The 19,754-nt window shown below is 51.8% G+C and overlaps 8 protein-coding genes across 8 annotated transcripts; 1 reads left to right on the top strand and 7 right to left on the bottom strand.

Moving 5' to 3' along the window:
- Positions 1 to 97: 97 nt before the first annotated feature.
- Positions 98 to 1,201, bottom strand: LDX57_002191 (uncharacterized protein; the record flags this gene model as incomplete). The annotated part of the gene is made up of 3 exons (XM_046083835.1): positions 98 to 385; positions 455 to 893; positions 957 to 1,201. The coding sequence occupies 3 exons, from the start codon at positions 1,199 to 1,201 to the stop codon at positions 98 to 100; spliced, it is 972 nt and encodes a 323-aa protein (XP_045939798.1).
- Positions 1,202 to 4,270: 3,069 nt separating this feature from the next.
- Positions 4,271 to 4,950, bottom strand: LDX57_002190 (uncharacterized protein; the record flags this gene model as incomplete). The annotated part of the gene is made up of 1 exon (XM_046083834.1): positions 4,271 to 4,950. One exon carries the CDS (start codon positions 4,948 to 4,950, stop codon positions 4,363 to 4,365), a length of 588 nt encoding a protein of 195 aa, XP_045939797.1. The 3' UTR covers positions 4,271 to 4,362.
- A 776-nt stretch (positions 4,951 to 5,726) lies between these two features.
- Positions 5,727 to 7,197, bottom strand: LDX57_002189 (putative pectate lyase; the record flags this gene model as incomplete). Its single annotated transcript, XM_046083833.1, has 5 exons — positions 5,727 to 6,189; positions 6,294 to 6,353; positions 6,424 to 6,607; positions 6,656 to 6,837; positions 6,908 to 7,197. 5 exons carry the CDS (start codon positions 7,195 to 7,197, stop codon positions 5,727 to 5,729), a joined length of 1,179 nt encoding a protein of 392 aa, XP_045939796.1.
- Positions 7,198 to 7,621: 424 nt separating this feature from the next.
- Positions 7,622 to 8,849, bottom strand: LDX57_002188 (isopenicillin N synthase family dioxygenase; the record flags this gene model as incomplete). Its single annotated transcript, XM_046083832.1, has 3 exons — positions 7,622 to 8,344; positions 8,401 to 8,469; positions 8,535 to 8,849. The coding sequence occupies 3 exons, from the start codon at positions 8,847 to 8,849 to the stop codon at positions 7,622 to 7,624; spliced, it is 1,107 nt and encodes a 368-aa protein (XP_045939795.1).
- Positions 8,850 to 9,302: 453 nt separating this feature from the next.
- LDX57_002187 (uncharacterized protein) lies at positions 9,303 to 10,556 on the bottom strand (the record flags this gene model as incomplete). The annotated part of the gene is made up of 1 exon (XM_046083831.1): positions 9,303 to 10,556. The coding sequence occupies one exon, from the start codon at positions 10,554 to 10,556 to the stop codon at positions 9,303 to 9,305; it is 1,254 nt and encodes a 417-aa protein (XP_045939794.1).
- A 1,395-nt stretch (positions 10,557 to 11,951) lies between these two features.
- Positions 11,952 to 12,629, top strand: LDX57_002186 (cupin domain-containing protein; the record flags this gene model as incomplete). Its single annotated transcript, XM_046083830.1, has 1 exon — positions 11,952 to 12,629. One exon carries the CDS (start codon positions 11,952 to 11,954, stop codon positions 12,627 to 12,629), a length of 678 nt encoding a protein of 225 aa, XP_045939793.1.
- Positions 12,630 to 13,042: 413 nt separating this feature from the next.
- Positions 13,043 to 14,727, bottom strand: LDX57_002185 (cytochrome P450; the record flags this gene model as incomplete). Its single annotated transcript, XM_046083829.1, has 4 exons — positions 13,043 to 13,211; positions 13,270 to 13,436; positions 13,489 to 14,595; positions 14,650 to 14,727. 4 exons carry the CDS (start codon positions 14,725 to 14,727, stop codon positions 13,043 to 13,045), a joined length of 1,521 nt encoding a protein of 506 aa, XP_045939792.1.
- A 1,078-nt stretch (positions 14,728 to 15,805) lies between these two features.
- Positions 15,806 to 18,376, bottom strand: PLB1_1 (lysophospholipase family protein). The gene has a single exon (XM_046083828.1). The coding sequence runs from the start codon at positions 18,262 to 18,264 to the stop codon at positions 16,384 to 16,386; it is 1,881 nt and encodes a 626-aa protein (XP_045939791.1). The 5' UTR covers positions 18,265 to 18,376; the 3' UTR covers positions 15,806 to 16,383.
- Positions 18,377 to 19,754: the final 1,378 nt, after the last annotated feature.

Raw genomic sequence — 19,754 nt, 5'->3', positions numbered from 1 at the left:
GGTCGCCTTATCTACAAGCTCAGGTAACACATTCAAAATAGCCACTCCACTTTCCCCAAGCCACCATGACCACTTCATCGGTATTTCAAATCAAAGATTAGTTCACACGCGCCTGATACATCTGCTGAACTGGTGGTTGCCTATCAAACCGCGGCGCATGGTTGCCATACAGATCCGCCGTGCTGCCCACCATCACGGTACTGAGAAATGCACAGGTGTAGAAGAAGTATTTCAAGAAAAGCTGCGCCTCGTACGACCGCTCAAGATATTTGATCGACCCGTAGGTAGAATAAGCGCCGTAGGAGTTGTGGACGTATCCCGCCAGGCCCAGCAGAGTCATGGCGAGGGAAGAGAGGATGAGCAGTATGATTTTGATGCGGAGTGACTAGACCTATCAGCACATTTGGCCTATGGATTAAAATGCAAAGAGCATCACAAAGGTGAAAACACTTACGCCCCTCCCAAAATTCGGGTTCCGAACCAACGCAAACAGCATTGTGCCAGCGGCCACAAGCATGCAGATGACACCGAAGACATGGTAAGCGACCCAGATTCTGCGCTGATGCACGGCCAAGTCCGCAATATCATAGGACAAGCCGTATCGGGTTCTGGACGAATACGCATCCATGACCCGTGTGCTGATACTGAGCGAGACGATGAGAAGGACGGCAAACAGGCCCAGGGTTGCTGAGTGCACCATGAGAACCAACCCTCCCATGCCTTTGTTGCCGTGGTGCAGACGCCGAGAGATAGGAACCATGATTGCCACGATGACCAGAAAAGTGGCCAGAGTGTCGAGCCACGTGATGGCGATGTTGGCGCGGTATGGTTCATTTCCTATCAAGATACCGCACTCCGATAGCGTATTGAAGATGATATTCAGGGTAGTCGCGCTGTTCAAGATGGTCAGCAACAGCATCTTCTAATTTTGGTACAAGGGAATGGGTTAAGCATACAGAATGGCGAAAACGATCGAGAAGAATAGCTGTAACCAAAGTAATGGGGCCTTGGCGATCCTCTTGGTGCGCTTGTGCTTTGCAACGGTAACGAAGAAGACTGCGATAAACACGAGGAAGAACAGCGCGTGAAAGGCGATATAGATTCGGCTTATAGTCGTTGCAAAGGCCCCGTAGTCCGAACATTGGCTGCTAGACCCGGACGAATAGCCACCAGAGGAACTGCCGCCGCGTCGAGGAGCCATTATGGGTTGGAATGAATGCGCTAGTATGTATACCCCACGCACTTGATATCGGCAGACCGCGAAAGAGCCGACGTTTCGACTTGGGGAGTTGCCTCATTATGTAGGCGATTCCGCCGCTGCGCTGGCGACTATGACCTGGGGAAACCAAATCACGCCCAGACTGTGGGCAACTTGAAGAGTCATAGCCTTAATCCGAGTATGCATAATGGAGGAATCTTGTTGGTCGCTTGGGGAAGCGGGCTGAGGCTCAGGGACCGGAATACGAGTTATTTTGGTGAAGGGGGGCCATTCAGGGCAAGGCTGGCCAGTCAACTTGGTTTGATCAATCCGAAGCCAAGAGATGAAGACCTCCTAACTCGAGGGTCCGTTTGGGGATCGTGTTCTTTGGGTCTGGTGCTATTTGACTATCGCGAATCACCTGCTGATCGGGTTAGTAGGTATGAAGCCAGGTGGTGACCAGAAAGGTTGTGGGCGTGACTCTGTCGGCTGCTCTGTTGCAGTGCCAAATCTCAAGGCAGAATCAGCCTGGGCTGGAGTTCTACTGATCCAGGGCATGACCCTACAGATTGCTGACAGATGTTTCCAGGAACAAGATGCTTCACTATATAGCGATTCCGTTATGTTCAGGATTTATGTTTCTAACTGTCTGTGGTGTTTTTCTTTCAACAGGATTAGCGGCGCGCTACCGGTAACTACACCCCTATTTTTAGGCGTATCCATCCTGATGTGCATCACACTGTGGGTACTACATCTGGAATAAACACTGAGCTAGCATCATCGTTGAGTACTGGGTAGTACTAGGTAGGCAAAGAGCGGGTATATCAGTTGCATGTATGGCTTTTTAGACAGGAGCTCGAATGCACCGCTTCTTTTGTACGTCAGTTTGCTCGATGCAGTATTTCCGACCTGCCAGACACACAGCTAGAGGCACCCCGTATAGGGCTTGTAAATGTCGGTGAGGTTTTCAGTACCGAATGCTTCGAAGGATGTTTTTGGCTCGTATTCTGCAGCCCGACCTTGCATTCGTACCTGGTATGATGATGCCTGTAGCACGTTTTGAGGGGAATTTGATTTTAAGCAGAAACAGCGTAGGTGCCATCGGAAAGGCCTTCGAGCGCGATTGTTCTTGGAAAAGAGAGTAATCTATGTACTACCTAGCAGCTCCAACACTCTCCTCGTTGCTCCACCGTTTGTTGCGCTGGACAACTCCAAATTCGCAGGTTTTTATTTCTGGCCTACTCATTGTCATTCGGCCGGTATTGGTGCCTATCCAGTAGTTTGAAATTCTGGCCAGACTCCTGTCAGGGCAACGGGGGAGTTTCGGTAACACGCAAAGCGCAACCAAGGGTCATGGCATCTTTTCCACGGCTATACTCCGTATGATCACGCCAGATGAGAAAGACCTAACTACTCCAGGTTGAATGCCAACTACCAGACATCCGTCATCACCTCGAGTGGCTCAACAAGCCCCTTGCTGCCATCCGCACACATCGGTGGGTCTCGGGGGAAAGCACCGCCAGGCTAAAATATATTTCTACACTTCAGACAAATGTACATTGACATATTGTGATTGCTGGATGGAAGTGTACTACTCCGTACTAAGTGATGAATACCTCTCTACATTTATTTCGATTGTGAAAACCGAACGAAATGAAGGCGAATAAGAAGCACTTGATTTGATACCGCCACCCAGCCAGGGGCATTACAATAAAACCCTCGAATTCATCAGTTAAAAGACCCGAAAATTTGACAAAAAATGCGACCGATAAAGTCATAGCCAGAACCAAATATTCAAACTCACCCAAAATGCTACCCTCCTGTGGCGACTGGCGACACGGAGCTGGGGACTGTCCCCTGACTCAAAAAGCAGCCCCTGTGCACAGCATCTGATCCTGAGACACCCTATTTTCTTGGCTGGCGTCACGGTCGCAAGTGACGATGCAATAATGTGATCAGACCGGTCGCGAACAGGGAATTTGCCTGTAAGATTTAGAAGCTGCGAGAAACCGAACGTGAAAATGGCCGCAATCAGACTACTGAGATGCTATAAACACATTTTCCAACACAGCTTCGGGTCGGACAAATGATTTCATATGCGCTGCGACGCTGCAAGGGGCGAGATGCCTTCTGGAAAGACTGGAACAGCCCGATCGTCGTGGAGATTAACCGAGGATTCCACGGCTCCATCGCTGCGACGGCGGATCCATTCTTACGGAGTTCGCATCGATCAAGGGATTCATTTCCACGGCGCAACGGTTGGTCGGTTACTCCGTATGGGTCTGGAGGGGATATTTTTGGTCTGTGAAAGAATCCCTTCCCTCCAAATATAGTCAGGAGAGGTAGGAATTAACGAGTCCCTGGTATTAATCTATCGTGGACTCTCCTAACATTACAGTGGCTCGCAGCTCCAGAGCGGAGATTTACCGAGGCAGGCAAAGGACAGGACGATCGCTCGTAACAAATTTCCGCATTGCAGGTGACTTTGGAGTTGTCTGACCGTGCAACATGAGAGGACATCAGGACTTATGAACGGCTGATGGGTTCGATTAAAGTTTGTAAGCCATGCAACAAGCTGACAGTGGAACCATTGGGATTCGTCTGTATCACGGTGGCACTGGAATAAGGCTGAGAGAATGGCTTTGCTTTCTAGGGACATGATACCGAGTGCAAGAGAGGCTGTAGAATGGCGTTATACCGTCATGGCGTGATGCCACCATAATAGGGAATTTCCCAAATTCTGTCGCCCCTCTCTGATGATGGAAGAAATATCATGACGCATTTTCACGGTTTGCGAGTCCATGTGAGATCTACACTGTCGTCCTCGGGTCTCGTACTGTTGAGTCCACAATAGCCGAACCCGTTCATATGAAGGCTTCAACGGAATGCAGATCAATGGGGCCGATGATCCGTTCAATTACGGAGTATATGCTACTTTTACTTCACTGGGTCATAGTAATAGGTCCAGACAAAGGGTAAAGACACAAACGAAGGAGCTATTTCATGTGAGATCATATGCTAAAAGTCAAGAGCGATCGGTCGGTGTTACATTCAAAGCAGAAAACAGCCATTACCAATTAAATCCATCAATCATTTCACAGCCACCATGACAAGGCGACCAGTAGTAGGAGTAGTATTCACATCAAAATCACAACCTAACGTATTTACAGCGCCAAACCAACACCAGCAACCCAGGCGAGCATCCAAGGAGCCCAGTTCTTGTCGGCGAAACCGGCCGCGCCAGAGTCAGTCTCGGTAGCAGAGGCAGAAGCCGAGGCAGTGCCCGAGCCAGACTCTTCGCCGCTGGTGGACGAGGCCTCGCCTGTGGGAGAGGCGGATGAGTCGGAGTTGGTGGCAGACGCGCTGCCAGACTCGCTAGCCGTGGCGCTAGCAGAGTTGCTGCCAGTCTGCGAGCCCGAGACGGCGGTCGAGGTAGAGACAACGTCGGTGGAGGTGCTGACGGCCGTCGAGCCGGTGGCCACGGAGGAGGTCTGGGTGGCAGTTACGCTGGCAGTCTCGCCGGACTCGGTGGCAGTCGCAGTCGCAGTGGCGGTTTCAGAGGGAGGAGCGGAGATTTCGGTCAGAGTAACACCGCCGGGGGGAGTAGCAGAGTCGGTGAAGTAGGGCAAGCTGAAGTTGGGCTCGCCATTCTCAGTGGGAGCGGCCACATCGGTGGCCTCGGTGTTCTGGGCGTAGGCAACGGTGGCCAGGGCAGCGGCCAGGAGGGCCGTAGACTTGAATTGAAGCTGCATTTTGTATTTGGTATAGATTCGGTGGTATGATCACACCAAGGAGGGTATTTTTTGATTATAGTTGAAGGGTATATATGGACAGAAAGAGAGAGGGAGAGCAAAAGGGAGCTCCGGAGGAAAGACAGCTTTTTATAGCAAGAGAGCAACTCCACCGCCACCTTCCAAGGACCACAACAAACATCCGTCGCCCTCCGTCAGACACGGACAAAGCCACCCAAAGAATAGGCGCTTTGTCCGGGGAAACGCCAAAAGGACCAACGCAAAGCGGGGCAAGGCTGATTCTCCGCTGCGTCGCCAAGTCGCATCGTCGTCTTGGATCGGCGGGCTCCATTGGCCACGATGGAACGACCGGCGGTGGCCGAGAGACAGCCGAGTGGATCTGCAATCCTCTGGCCAGATCCAGCGGCCTGTTTGATGTCCTTCGTAGGCTGATGCATTTCGTTTCCCCCCTGTCGCTGGTCGGGAGAAAGCGCCGCGCCTTTTTCCTGGCTCGTCGTGCCATTCGACCTCATTACATCATTGCATTAGGGCATTGCGCAAGCCTGGCCTTGGTTTTGGCCTCTTTTCAGAATTCAGGGCCATTCAGGCAGAAATACGTTGGTCTTATGCTGTCTGAGCTGTCTGTCATCACGGACTTAACGCTTATTCCCCCCTCCCTCTTGTGCGGTCGTCGTCATCAGCAACCCTAACTCAGCCTTCGTCATTATTCACCATGAATTCCTCCGTCAATCAGCAGAAATCAGGCCAAGATCAAGAGAAAAATCGGGAAAAGCTAATCAAGCAGACCAATCCGTCGTGGCGCCCAGGGCTTCTCCCGACTTTGGCAACAAAAAATCACTGGCCTCGATACTTCCGTCGGCCTTACGATCCCCTTGCACCAGACTCACGTCGATACTGACAAAGCTGCTGTTGCTCCAGCTGCCACTGCCGTCCCACGAGTTCCCTTTCGAAACCTGTTTGTCACTTAAAGAGGTCGGCTTCTCCCCGTTGGCCGCCGCAATGTTGCCCGTCAGCGTGGATACGGCCGTCTGGGAACGGAAGCCGATGGCAGCGTTATTCCAGGCCGTGTTGCGCTTGAGGGTGAAATCGCCAGGCTGCGAGTTGTCGGTAAATCCGTCATGCGAGTTTCCGAAGGCGATGCAGTTGGTGAGGACGTGGTTAGCCGGTCCTTTGTCGGCTTCGTCGCCGCCGCCCAGTTTGAAGCCGTTGCCGTCACCTTCGAAGGGCTCGAAACCCCATCTACCACGGTGGATGTCGGTTAGTTATATGCTATTTATGGGATCATGTCTCACTCGGTACGGACTGTGCAGCTTGCAGGATGCAGGGGCGGACGCATGTCTTACCTGTTATATCCATTGCCCCAAGACAGAGTGTTTTCGATGGTCACGCCGGATTTGAATTCCCTGACACCATTAGCTCGGTCCAGTGTGATCCAGCGCGGTCGGCCGCAGGGGAAACAGCAGGATATAATACCAGAGGTCCAGTCCGTCGTCGACATTGTTCCAAAGTCGGGCACCTCGCAGCACATTGCCCTCACCCTCACCCTCCTTGCAGGCGAATCCATCGGCACTCTCGCCGTTCTTGCGAGGATCCCGATTGCCGTACGAATCGAGATAGAGAACCGTGTTGTTGGCTGAGGCTCCCTCGAGCTGGAAGCCTAGAAGGTGTCAGCAGTCATCGGCGTATTGTGCCGAAGTGGACCTACCAGTCTCGTAGTTCTCGCGGGTAGTTATCCGCTCGTAGTGATTGTTCGAAGCATCCCTGGCGTACACGCCGTACGGCCCGTTGATGAACTCGAGGTCGTAGAACTCCCAGTACTCGGCGTCCTGAATGTGGAAGATACCTCGATCCTTGTTGGCCAGCGAGCCACCGACCTCAGCAGGGGTGCTATTAGAAATATACCACCGTGTCAGAAATCTTGTCAGATGTAGAACCGCAGCGAAAGCTGGAAACTAACCCCGGTAGATCTTCCCCGTCGATGATAACCTTCTCACCCTCGTAAGCGCGCACGACATACGCCGCTCCGGGTGAACCCTTCTTTTTGATCTGAATGTTACTCGAGGGCGAATAGGTGCCCTTGCGCAGGTAGATTGTGGTGCCAGCGGTGGCCGCGTCGACGGCGGCTTGAATCGACTTCAGCGGCGAATTGATTCCACCTGATGCGCTGTCAGAGCCAGATGGCGAGACATACAGGTCTGCGGCGAGGCCCGGGGCCACCAGGAGAAGACTGTAGAGGAGGTATCGCATTATGAAGGAGCTTGGATGCGTGGGCTGACTACGTAGGATATGGACGGCTCTGCTCTACTCTTGGTCCCCGAGTGAGATCCTTCAGGTTAAATAGTTGTTTAGATACAATACACCCAACGCATGCTCAGTATTCTCCAAGACTCGCTTGTACCGGAGAATTTTCTGCAGACGGAGTATTTCCCCCCAGCCAAGGCTTTTAGATGAGAGGTATGCAGGGAAGAGGAGTGCAGAATCCCCAAGGTGCCGCCGGCGTTTCAGAGACCGCGACCTGCCAAGGGCACTGACAGGCGAGAAGAAATTGATTCATGAAGATCGCTATCATAGTGCAATCTGCATAGAGATTAGTCCGTTCCATACGGAGTAAGCCTTCCTATCCTGGTAGCTCTCTGGTTTCAAGACTAGACTATGCAGTATCCTGTAGGTACTATTTCTCGTACTCGCCCAAGGCCTTCGCCAGCACCTCCGGATACCATTTCCTCCCCACGTCCTGGTGGCTCATGATCCGATGAATGAAGGTACCCTCGCCAAACCTGCCCCGAAACATGACGTTGAACGTGGCCTCCGCATCGGACCGAACCTTTTCGTCTTTAATCAACTCCTTGACGTGCGCGGGGATCTTCAGCGAGACGTTATCGGCGGACAGATCCAAGCCCATGCCCCGGAATACCGGGATGGAGAACCGCGGCCCGAGCGACTCTCCCTGCGCATTCACAAAGTTCCTGGACGCTAGACTTACGCGGTGCGTGGTGGCAGTGCAAACGCCGCCCGTCAAAGCTTCCAGGGCGCGACCGATATTGACGACCAGGGAGTCAGCGATCGGCGGCGCGGGGATCCATTCGCCGGCTTTATTCTGGACTTCCAGGCCGGCGTGAGGCGTGGCTTGCAGGAGGAACGTGAGGAACTCCGAGTCCTTGTGGGCGCCCACGCCTTGGGTTTCTGACTCGGTCGTCGAGTCGGGCGGAGGCGGATACTTGATCAGCTTCATTTTCTGCTGCGACGGGGTTTCGAAGTACCGGTGCAAAGCCGTCGGAGGAAGATCGAGTGCCTCTGCGATGAAGACCTGGAATTCATCCGCTACTGGGGCCACCTCTGCCAGGTACGCCTCGACGGCGTGACGGAATCCAGGGATGGCGGCTTCGTCGGGCCACTGTTCCGTTAGTGTTAAGGAGACATGGAGTCGCTTGGAAATAGCCGAATGCATACCTGGTTAGGGCCTCGAATGTTGTGATACAGAGGCTCGTCTGGGCCAGGGGGAGGTAACTCGGTGGCGAACTGTCCTTTGTCAATGCTACGCTCTATCCATAAGTGCGATTGTTCTGCATAAGATGCATACGCACGTCGAACTGTTCGCGATAATCCGGCGTCCTCGCCGTGAGCTCTGCGCCCAGTCGCGAATACCCCAAAAAATGCTTATTATTGACCATCTCAATTTCTAGTTTCTTCTCCAGAGGCAGATCGAAAATCTTGAACGTTTGATCTACCAGTGCGTCTCGCACCTCGGGCGCGATCGGCGTGTTGATAAGATAGAAGAACCCCACGTTGATGAGCGCATCGCGCAGTTCCGCCAGGAAGGTGGCCCTGCTCTCGGGCGAAGTCGACAGTCTATAGTCTAGCACTGGGATGGCGGTAAATGTGTCGGTCGAGGAAGCCATGACGGGTGCGATGGGATAGGATGGTGATTTCAGACGGAGAAATGAGAAATGGAGGCGACGACAAGGCCCTTGATTCCGGTGGGGTTGGCCTCGTTAGTGGCTCTGGCGCCATCAGTCGTTGGTGGATCTTTCTGCAGCACGGCAATTCTGAAGGCTTTCGGAGGATTGGGTTTCGATCTGTATTCCTGGATGATTCACCTGCGATGGGGGTCTCATGTTTCTTCGTCCTCTGACGCGATCGCCTCGATATGCCCGCCCTAGTCTCTAAGCCACCCAGTGTTGCTATGACGCTATACTTCATGTAATCCAGGTTATTAGTAGTAAATAGACGGCACTTGAACAGGGTATCCATTCCTATCAAGTCTGCATGCCTTCGGTCAACTCTCTGGATCGTTGAATAAATATCTATTCTGTCCGTGTATAGTTCCTCTACAATCTATTAAGGCAATCCACCTAGGGAGCCGAGTTCCGGCTGCTGATACTCTCACGCAGCCAGTCTCTCCACGCCTGGTCGCTCAGGATAGATCTGACCCGAGCCTCGAGCCACTCCGTGTTCCCCCAGAATCCCCAGGATGCCTGGAACCTACACCAGTCGACCAGGGCAGTCTCCCAGTGACGCTTGAATGTTGCCCATTCATATCGTGGTGCCTTCTCGTTCTGGAGAAGACTCGAGTGATACCGCTGGAGGAGTGTCTTCTCCCTCTCCTGCATCTCCAGCTGCTCGGGTGAATCTGCATCACCAACCAGCATATGCAGAGGGACAGAGCACGTAAACAGTTTGGCGAGATCGCAGACTCCCAGGCCTAGGCCGACGTATTGGAAATCAAAGAACGCCACCTTCTCTCCATCCGTGGTCGTGAAGAGGTTCTCCGATTTGACATCGCCATGGATGTACGACTCGACCGATCTGCCACACGGGGTCAAGAAGAGGGCAACCATTTCGGCAATAGACAGTGACGACCCTTCTGGAGTGGTGCACAGGGCGTCCGACCACTCCGAGTCGGTATCTTCAATGAGCGACGCATACTCTTCCCGTCGCGTCGCAAGGTACGTGTAACCTCCATTCAGCCACAGTGCGCTACCGCCCTGTTTGCCTGCACATTGCCGTCTCCTGGATTCTTCAAGGGGCGGTAGGACAAATCGGTCGAGGTCCTTGGGTGGTAGGCTCCATGACCGGCCATGAAACCCAGCCAACCACTCTAGAGCACCGTATACTTGCGTGCGACTTAGCACGCTTCTCTTCTCTCCGGCAACCGGGAACATGGGTCGCAGATCCGCCATGATCATGGCCATCAGACCACCCAGTTCCTCGTCATGCACATCCCGCGTCGAAACGAGGCACTGGGCAACGGCAGTCTTGTCGCCAAGCAGCGGAGCTATTTCGCAGTAGAAATGCTGCTCCACCTCGTAACTTAGGATTTTCCGCAGGTGGCCTTCGTCCTCATGACCGCCACTTTTGGTCGGCGGTGAGATGAGCTTTAGGATGAGCGGATACATAGTCCCAGCGATCCCACTGGATTTCAATCCGCATAGCTTATCGAGATCATCCGCCGCCTGGTCGGTGGTGGCGCGCGCGGTGATGGCACAAATCTGACCGTATCCCGCCCACAGCCTCTGCAGGGTAGTGCAAGAGACGAGCGCCAGCGAGTGTCGCGACAGCAAGGTCTTGGCGACGCGCTCGGGGTCATTGGCGAGTGCAGAGGCCATGACAGTCAGCTTTCACGACAAAAATCAACAACTATTATTCACTCTCTAGACACAGGGAGATAGCCTTGTTGTTGTTGTTGTTGTTGTTGTTGTTGCACAAAGAGGAAGAGGAAGAGAATGAGGAAGGTGAATCAGGACCGGAAATCCCCGAGTGCGGAATGTCTGCCGGGAGGCACGTGATCAATGGCCTATATAGCAACGTCGGTCGGGAGGGTGGGAAATATCTGGAATTTTATTCTAACGGCTCATGGACTACTATCTGGTTGGGATGAGTCTGATTTGCACAGGAGTACTATATTCTGTTAAGACTGGGTGACCGATATCTGTTGTTTTGTGACCATATATGTCATTTCTATACCTGTTCGAAAGGTTGGTCAAGACAAGCCCCAGAGTTAACACCATAGGGAAGGAGAAGAGTAAAAAGAAAGAAATTTGGAATGAAACACCGATACAACGTTGCAAGTGAGGACAACATAGACAAGAATCACATTCTCAGCCCTGGGGGTTTTCGGAGTTCGTAAAGTTGCCATCTCGCAGAAAGAATGCGGAAGAAGAAGGAAGCGAGTGTCCTGACTGAAGTCCAGTAGATCGGAGGGCGCCTTTTATATCCTTCCGAAAGCCAACCTTGGCAGCCAGCAAGCACGTAGATCGGGCCCTGCTGCCGATGGCCTGGTATCTTATTCGGATAGTCGAGGTGAAATAACTAGCTGGACTGCATCAAGACCCAACAAAACAATGACTGCCTTCTCTACTCCTCATGAATTCTACAGCCTTTTGGACTTCTTTGCGTTCAGAATTGAGAATCATATAAGCCTTCGATTCGATTCGATTCATGGGCTACGATGTGATGACTTCGAATTACTCCAAGGTATGACAGGCACGTAGAGTGTTGCTGCCGGCCATGTAAGGATCCTTGACATTCCGGACACTCGAAAATTTCAACAGCATGTTCATCAAGTTACATTGTCAGTTGCGCCGCTGGACCTCGCCTGTACAAAGAGACGTGTACCGATAACTGCGCTGGTACTCACAAAGTAGACCCAAACATATCGACAGAGTCGAGCAGACAATTCTCATAACAGCAACTCACCGAAATCTGGTTATGCATCACGAAATCACTTGGCCTCTTTTGCTAGAGATATACTGTCTTGTGTGCGAACTTCGTCATACTAGAGTAAGAAGTCACACTAATCTGTTCACGATCACAAATCCCCGCATTAGTCGGCTAAAGATTCCGACTCGGATCGATAGACGGTCTTCGTTGCCGATCCTGATAAGAATAAGCAATATGAAAAGCCAACGTGCTTCTGTCATCGACATCGTGGCATTTTCATAACACCGAGACCGTCTTCATTACCAGATTCTAATCACTTCTGAATACAAGGAAAACCCAACATGGCTCTTGAAGTAAGACAATACAATCTTTCACCCACGGATCTCATCCCGAATTCGCCCCGACCTCTTCTGCACTACAAGAATGTTCTAGCCAAAAGGCCCAACAACTCGCACTGTGATCCAGCCGAAGTCTGGGACATGTTCACGAGGAATGAATGGAATGTGCACTGGATCTTCCGCTACAGCCACACACAAGTATCGCACTATCATTCTAAAGCACACGAGTGCATGGCCGTCCTTTCCGGCACCGCGACCATCCGATTTGGTGTCGGTGACACGTCGCCCGATCTGAACGAGAACACGCACGGGTCTGCCTGGGAAAAGGGTGGTGTCCTGCTAGAAGCCGAGGCTGGTGACGTGTTCATCATCCCAGCCGGCGTGGCACACAAGACGCACAACACTAAGCCCGAGGCCGAGTTTGCGCTATTGTCACCGGGAACTGGGCACGGAATCGAAGCCGAAGATCCCAAGAAAGCCCTGTCGGAGGTCAGACTGGATGGTTTTACTATGATGGGGGCTTATAGCGGAGGTGACTGGGACTTTGTTGCGACTGGGGGGGATTTCGAAAAGGTGTGGTCTGTTCCTAAACCAAAGTTTGATCCTGTCCTTGGGAGTTCAGAGCAAGGGCTTTGCAAAACTTGGCGGGGAAGCGACTCTATGCCCAGGTCCCATCTCTAGGCGAGCAAAGTGATATATATACTGTTGTACAGGACATAGTGTAAGGGGGATTGGTTGATGAAGCTTACTCTGTGCGCCGTGTCAGAGGAATCACCTATGCCTCCATGCAAAAGGACCGTTAAAGTACTAGCTCTTATCGCATCTCATGAAATTTGGTACGTCCGCAATAGTATAGTCCTAGAGGAGCTACAGTAATATGATCGTTCTCGTTTATTTTAACCAATTTCAATCTCATATATGACACCAGATCGCCATTCCGCACTTAATGCTCGAACCAAATATTCCATCATCCTTCTACTTCTCTTGTCCTGGGTGTAAAATAACTCTCTCGAGAGACAGCTAGTCAAGCTCATGTTCATAGAATAAGCACTCACGGAGGAATATTCTCATTTGTTGACCTCTCCAACGTTCCATCACCCCTGTTTCCGCGGAAACCTTGACTTGAGAATTACCGGAAGAGCTGGCTTATTCCACAGAACAAAGTTCGCCTGGTCTTCCCAGGCCACACTGGGGTCGTGCAACTGCATGTCAAAGTTGAACACCATGCGAGCCAGGATGCTACGCATTTCAACGTACGCCAGACTATGGTGGCATTAACAACAGATCTCTGGCACTAAAGATATCATAGGATCAACCATACTTGCGCCCAATACAGTTCCGAGGCCCAAAGCTGAACGGTTGAAGAACCGTCTTGCTATCGTTCGTAAATCGAGGATCATCGAGGAATCGCTCCGGAATGAAACTTCCAGGGTCGGTGAAATTGGCGGAGGAATGATATGCGGCCATTTGGGAGACCGATACAATTGTCTTCTTCTGTGTTAGCTGTGATTAGGCATCGCCATAAATAGACAACACTTACTCCTGGAGGCACCCACTCCCCGGCGACCGTATCGCCCTGTGCATCTACAATCCGGGGCAATCCGACGCTGACCGGAGGATACATGCGCAAAGCCTCGTTAATAACGGCATTAAGATAGATCAGCTTGTTGCAAGACGCAAGTGCAATCTCGCTGTCGGAATCAAATGCGCTGCGCACTTCATCCTGCAATTTCTCCAGCACCCGGGGCGTCTTCAGAAGGTAATAGGTAGCCCCCGACAGTAATGTCGCAGTAGTCTCTGAACCAGCCACGACCAGAGTACTGGCGTTCGACTGCAGTTCACCAAAGCTCATGCCCTTCTCGGTGTTATGATGTTTCAGAATGTGACTAAAGAAATCAGGCCTCTCATTTGAGCTCTTCAATCGATCCTCCACCTTCTTCTTAGTGGTAGCCAGATGCCACTCCCTGCCCTCAGCAACCTTCTTCGGGATGAACATTTGCAGCAGAACCTTGAGCGAGGGGAAGCGCCGAAACACATTGGCATAGGCACCATATTTGACGTGACCGACGATAGCAGCGACCCACTGATGATACTGTGAATTTTGCAGACAGCCGAACGGCTTTCCGAAGGTCAGGTCACCGATGATATCGAATGTAGTGAAGTTATACCACGACACCATGTCGACCGGTTGAGCGCCATTCGACTGCTCGTGGAGTCGCTGGATCAGCAGATCGATGTAGCCCTTTATGATGGGCTCTTGTCCGCGAAGCGAAGCCTCGGAGAACGCATGCGACAGAAGTCTTCGGAAACGAGAATGATCCGCATCGTTGGACTGGATAATGGTCGGAAGACCGTTCGGAGGAGGTGTAAAAACCCGCAGGTCCTTTTGCTTTTGGCCGTGTCCAGTCCGGGTGCCGTAGATGGCCTTCCACGCATCGCCGTTGGTGAAGGCCAGCTCGTCGGGCGCTATGCGAACCACTTCGCCATACTCTTCATGCAGGGCTTTGAGTGTTTGGGCTAATCGACCGTCTACTACGGCTCGCAGGTACGGGACACGAGATGCAGCGAAGTGCTTGGGACCCGGGAATGGCGCGAGAGGGTGGAAATAGAGGTTATATACTGTCAGTGCGAACACATAGAAGATTCCCTAGTCGAAACTCCCGGTCAGCTGTATCTGTCAAGGTATTGAACATGGTCTTACCAACGCTATAGCCACCCCGGGCACCATCACTGCAGCGTGCCATCCTCCCGCAAAGAAATCATGAAGAATATTGCCCATACTGATATGCCACCAGTCTGGCTGTGGACAGAAAACGAGACGAACTTAGCATGTAGGCGACCTTCAAGCCGGTTCTCCTCTTAGTCGGCTACTTATACCCCTCCGTGAAGAGAGCTGCACCAAAGCTGCACAATGCGCCAATGCCAGATCGCTAGAACATAAGCCATTTGAGCCGAGTGGATCGTGATCAACACCTCTGGCGTTACCCCGCATACTAGGTCGTCATATCCAGTCGGCGTATCGCATCCGTGACGATCGGTGGGTGTGACGACCATTAGGAGATAATTGATGCATCACAGCAGGCAAGGAGGCAAGGCGTATGCGCACTGATGCCGCTTTTCCCGGGTGCAGGTCAAGGCCTTGTGAACAGTTTGACTGCATAAATCTTCATAACACATGTCGGGGACTTCTTGCGCAGTTCAAAGCGGTGGTTAATTAATCGGAGACCGACGGTGCAGTGCCTCGATGCCTCCGAGCTATGCACCCCTCTGCAAAATTCACTGGGGAAGTTCTAGCCGACAGCCAAGGAGACAAATGAAGCATTTGGCAGGAATTCGACCAAGTATCTAGCCTTAGCAATAACACCACTCCAGCCAATACAGCTGAGGTTGAATCCTCCGGACCGTTATCCGGTCATCTTCTGAGCATCCTCCAAAGCTTGGCTTTTTAGTATGTTCATTGATTGGTGAACGAATGAGCCTATTCTATTCACGTCGGCTTTTGATTTATGTTCAATCCTGTATATAAATGTTGCGTTTGTCACAGACCTAGAATATGAGACATCCAAGGGCCAACTCGGTCTTAAGAGATACAAGTGATCAAACCGAGGCTGTGGCGTTTCTTCAGTCGAATATGACACGTTCATTGCTTTCTCGGCAACTAAGCTCAGAGGAAAGCAGACTCGTCGCGTAAACAAAAAGTGGTTATTTCGGGCGATAATGCTGCTGCTTTGCCCATCTCTTTTTATGTTGTATTATTTTTTTCTTCTTTCCGTCTTCTTTCATTCCTGTGCAACGCCATGCTTTGTCACATTATCCTTTAGCTTACCCTCTCGCGGAGAAGTCTTGTGTTCATGCTGTGAAACCGGGCGGAATATATTTCTTGCACTGAGATTTGTTAACACACCCAAATCAATTGTTCTTAGATTGCACACTTCTTAAGAATGTAGAATCCGTGGCAGAGTTCTTTTGTTTGTTTGTTTGTTTTTTCTTTCTTTCTTTCTTCTTTCCAAATTGTTATTTCGTAGGTATCTTAACAAAGCCAGTCGAGATCAACTCCTAATGATTGCAGAGAATCGAACAATGGCCACAGACCCTGCAACGGCGCATCCCTTTCTTAACAAGTAATTATGGAGCAAGATAGGCCTTGTAGATCAGTCGAAAGGAACTAGACTTCATAAATAGTCATACTCTAGTCCACCTTAATATTGTGATGTAAAGGGACAACTATCGTATAGTTGGCTTTACACTCGGCGGACCCTTACAAGGAACACCATCTACTCTTATACCAGCTTATAACATGATAACTGAACATGGTTAAGTTAATTTACTGTATGTACAGAAGAAAGTCATGTCTATGTAAAAAGGAAAAGGTAACTTGAAGTACAGTGAGAAGATAAAGGGACCAGCCAACCAACCAATCATCCAAACACATCCCCTACATAGTCATAAAAAACAGCATTGCCAGGGCAATCACCGCAGCGGTACGGTTCATCTGCCCGCGAGTAGCCGCAGACTCGGAAGAATCGATCTGCAACTCGGGCTTATAGTCGGAAGGAGTCGAGCTGTCGACGGTGCCGTTCCAGCAGTAGCTCTTGAAGCAGGTGTTGCAGATGTCGGGCAACTTGGTGTTGGTGCGCTCAGCGGAGCGCGAGAGGATGGCACAGCCCACACACGAGGGCCAGTCGGCGTCGACACTAGAGTTACCGCGCGTGACGACGTTGTAACCGTTCAGGATGATGTTGTCGCGCTCCTCGTCGCTGTACTCCATCTTGTAGGTGGAGGCGTTGGAGGCGTAGTTGTAGGGGGAGTTGGGCAGGTAGACGACGAGGGGCGCAGGACCGGTCAGGTTCTTGGAGTCGCAACCGAAGAAGGTCGGGCGCTTGTTCAAGCCGAGGTTGATGAAGGTGTTCTTGTCGGGCACGGCGGGAAAGACGGTACCATTGCCGATACCAGTGCTGTTCAAGCTACGCTCGTAGGTGTGGCCCAGCGACGAGCCGTCGGGCCAGCTGTTGGTATCGGCGGACGAGTCGACAGCGAAGATGACATCCACATGGCGGTTGGGCTGAATCAAGGGGTGCAGGGGAACGTTCTGGCCATCCTCACCACCGTCGACGACGTCGAGGTCGCGGCTCTTCGAGTAGGCATGGGTAGCGTTGCGGTAACGATAGAAGGGGTTAGGCGAGTAGACCGCAATATCCTCGTCGTTCCTGTCGAGCTTCTTGAGGATCTTCATGACCGTCTCCTTGACAAAGTCGGGAGCATCAGTGTTGTTGAGTCGCAGGAGACCCTGGTTGAAAAGAGAGGAAGAGGTTCCCATAACGAAGCCGGCGTTGTCGAACCCGCGCACACACTTCTCGTCCTTGGGCAGCTCGCCGTTCTCGAAGCGCGATCCAAGGAACTCCAGGGGCGCGAATCCGTAGATGGAGGGATCGAAGGTGCCGAATTCCCAGGGGTTGAACTCGTACACGGTCGAGTTACTGCCGACAACGAGCTCGCCGGGGTTTCGGCCGTCGGCGACGACAATAGGCATGGGCATCTGACCCTTCTTGAAGGTGTCTGTCAGGGCGATAGAGGACCAAGTGTAGTCGATGCCGCCGTCATTGGAAGACGAGTTGATGAACTGGTAGGAGAGAGCACGACCCCAGTAGTCCGTCAGCGAGGTGTTGTAGCCGGCATCCTGCTTCTTGTCGACGGCCTTGAACAGGTCTTTCCAGTAGCTCGGGGTACTCAAAATTTGGAGACCCTTGGAGTTAGGACCCTCGAGGATGTTCTTAGAGAAATCCCAAACGCGCTCGTCCTCCTGCAGCGCGGTGACCGTGGTGAAGTTGTTGATGACGATCGATCCCAGCAACCACGAGCCACCACTGAGACCAGAAACGTAGGTGGCCGACTGCAGCAGTCCTCCTAGCTGACCCTCTGCTGTGGCATTGTTCGTTCGGCTATCGAAAGCTTTAATGGCGCCAGCACCGTTGGTCAGGGCGCGATAACCACCACCGGAGACGGCGATACCGATATTGGGGATGTTGGAGATGTTCTTCGAATGACGGTCGATGTACGATTTGGCGTCGAAGGAAGTAAGGTTTAGACGACCCAGCAGGTCTTTCATGGGCTTGAGGGTTTCTTCGCGACGAATCTTCAGCCAGTCGGTCTCGTTGGCGGAGAGTTCGCCGGCGGATCGAATAGTCGGCCGGGTAGACGGGCACGTAACGTTATCGGGGGCGTAGCCATCAGGGGCGTTCGCAAAGGCGCGCGGTACCAGAGAGATAGAGGCGGCGTCAGCCAGGCCAGCCGCTAGGGTGAGAAGGGGGATCTTCATTATGGCGGGAGGTGGATGTTACGGGGAAAGGGACAAGGGACGAACACCCCCCTTTTAGGCATCGTGAATATATGTACTATTTTTTGGCTTTATTTTTTATTTAATTTTTTTTCTTGTCATTAGGATTCAGCCCAGGACGATCGAAGGCTGGAATCATGAGCCTCGTCAGACTAACGGTCAATAGTGTCGGATCGCGTGGACCAACCGGAAGGAAAGGGATCGTGGAGTCACAGCCCGGTGGGGAGCAAGAGAGCGAAGAACCCCAATCATGAACGGAGTCGGAGTTCGGCAGTGGCATAGGGCTAGCCAGGCAGCATTATTTTAAGAAGTTTAAGGGGAAAGAGGAAGTTCGCTCTCGTAGTCGTATTGGAAATCTGAGGTCCGTGGAACAAGGGAGTGGCTGAGTTTGACAGAGAATGAGAGAGGGATTAGGGCTAACCACTTAGTACTGTCTAGGCAGCCATCTACGCCCCCTTGCATCTGCTTCGTTTGTTATGTTATGGTCAGAGTCAGACAGGGTGGCTGCAGCTGAAACCTCTCGAGTCTGACAATTCACAGGCCCAGATTCCGCCCCAAGGCCCCCAAATTAGAAGTTTGGTCTGTGGATCCTCGACACATTCATTCCTTGGCCCTTTTTAGCCCGTTCTCAGGCTGGAATGGCATACACAACTTGAGCTGAGTCAGTTATGCATCGGGATTTTCGATTATGCACTGGCAATTGTGCACATCAAATGGCAGGGCGTTCTATGTATGTAGCCAACCCACGAGGTCGGAATACGAGCACAATCTCATTGTTCCTATTTTACTAGAAACCATCCTTTGCATAAAACTCAGAATTCCGCCAGAACCGAAGGTGGATCCACAAGGTCCAATTTTGAATTTCCTGACCGTAATATCTTTTCGCCTAGCTGGACCAGCGAACAAAACGAAGAGTCAGCCAACAAATAAGACTCGAACATGATGGCCGAGGGAGGAGCCGTTCGCTTCCCGCGGAGTCCGCTTGGCTCTGTCAGTCCTGGCTTGAATCCTCCTTCTAACTGTGTACGGTGTACAGAGCATCCCATAAGGCGCCATGAACCCTGATGGGCGTTGAAGTTTGGTTCTCCGCGCGATCCGGTGTGGCGCTGCGGAATGTCATGACATCATAATATTTATTAATCTCATCACATAGCCTGGTGAGGCTCTAGTTGGGAATGAGGCTTGTATCTCTGGTGAATTAGCGGCCGATTGTGGGTTATGTTTGGGTTTGGTATTAAATATTAATATATCATTGTTGGTAATTGATAAATCCGCCCAAAGCTTGGCCTCTGGGTTCGCCTAATAAACGCTCCTCTTGATTACAGACTACTCCTGCCAACGGTTTCTTTCATAGCCCGAAGGATCAACCATGCGGTGAGCCGGATGCCACCTCTAGTCTTGAATTTCTTTGAGCGTGCTCTCAGCCTTGTTATGTCCAGATACAATTGGACATGGTGGATTAGTTGCTGAGG

The sequence above is a fragment of the Aspergillus melleus genome (assembly GCF_016097325.1).
Source record: "Aspergillus melleus strain CBS 546.65 chromosome Unknown contig1, whole genome shotgun sequence".
NCBI lineage: Eukaryota > Fungi > Ascomycota > Eurotiomycetes > Eurotiales > Aspergillaceae > Aspergillus > Aspergillus melleus.
This window is presented reverse-complemented; position numbering and strand designations above follow the sequence as displayed.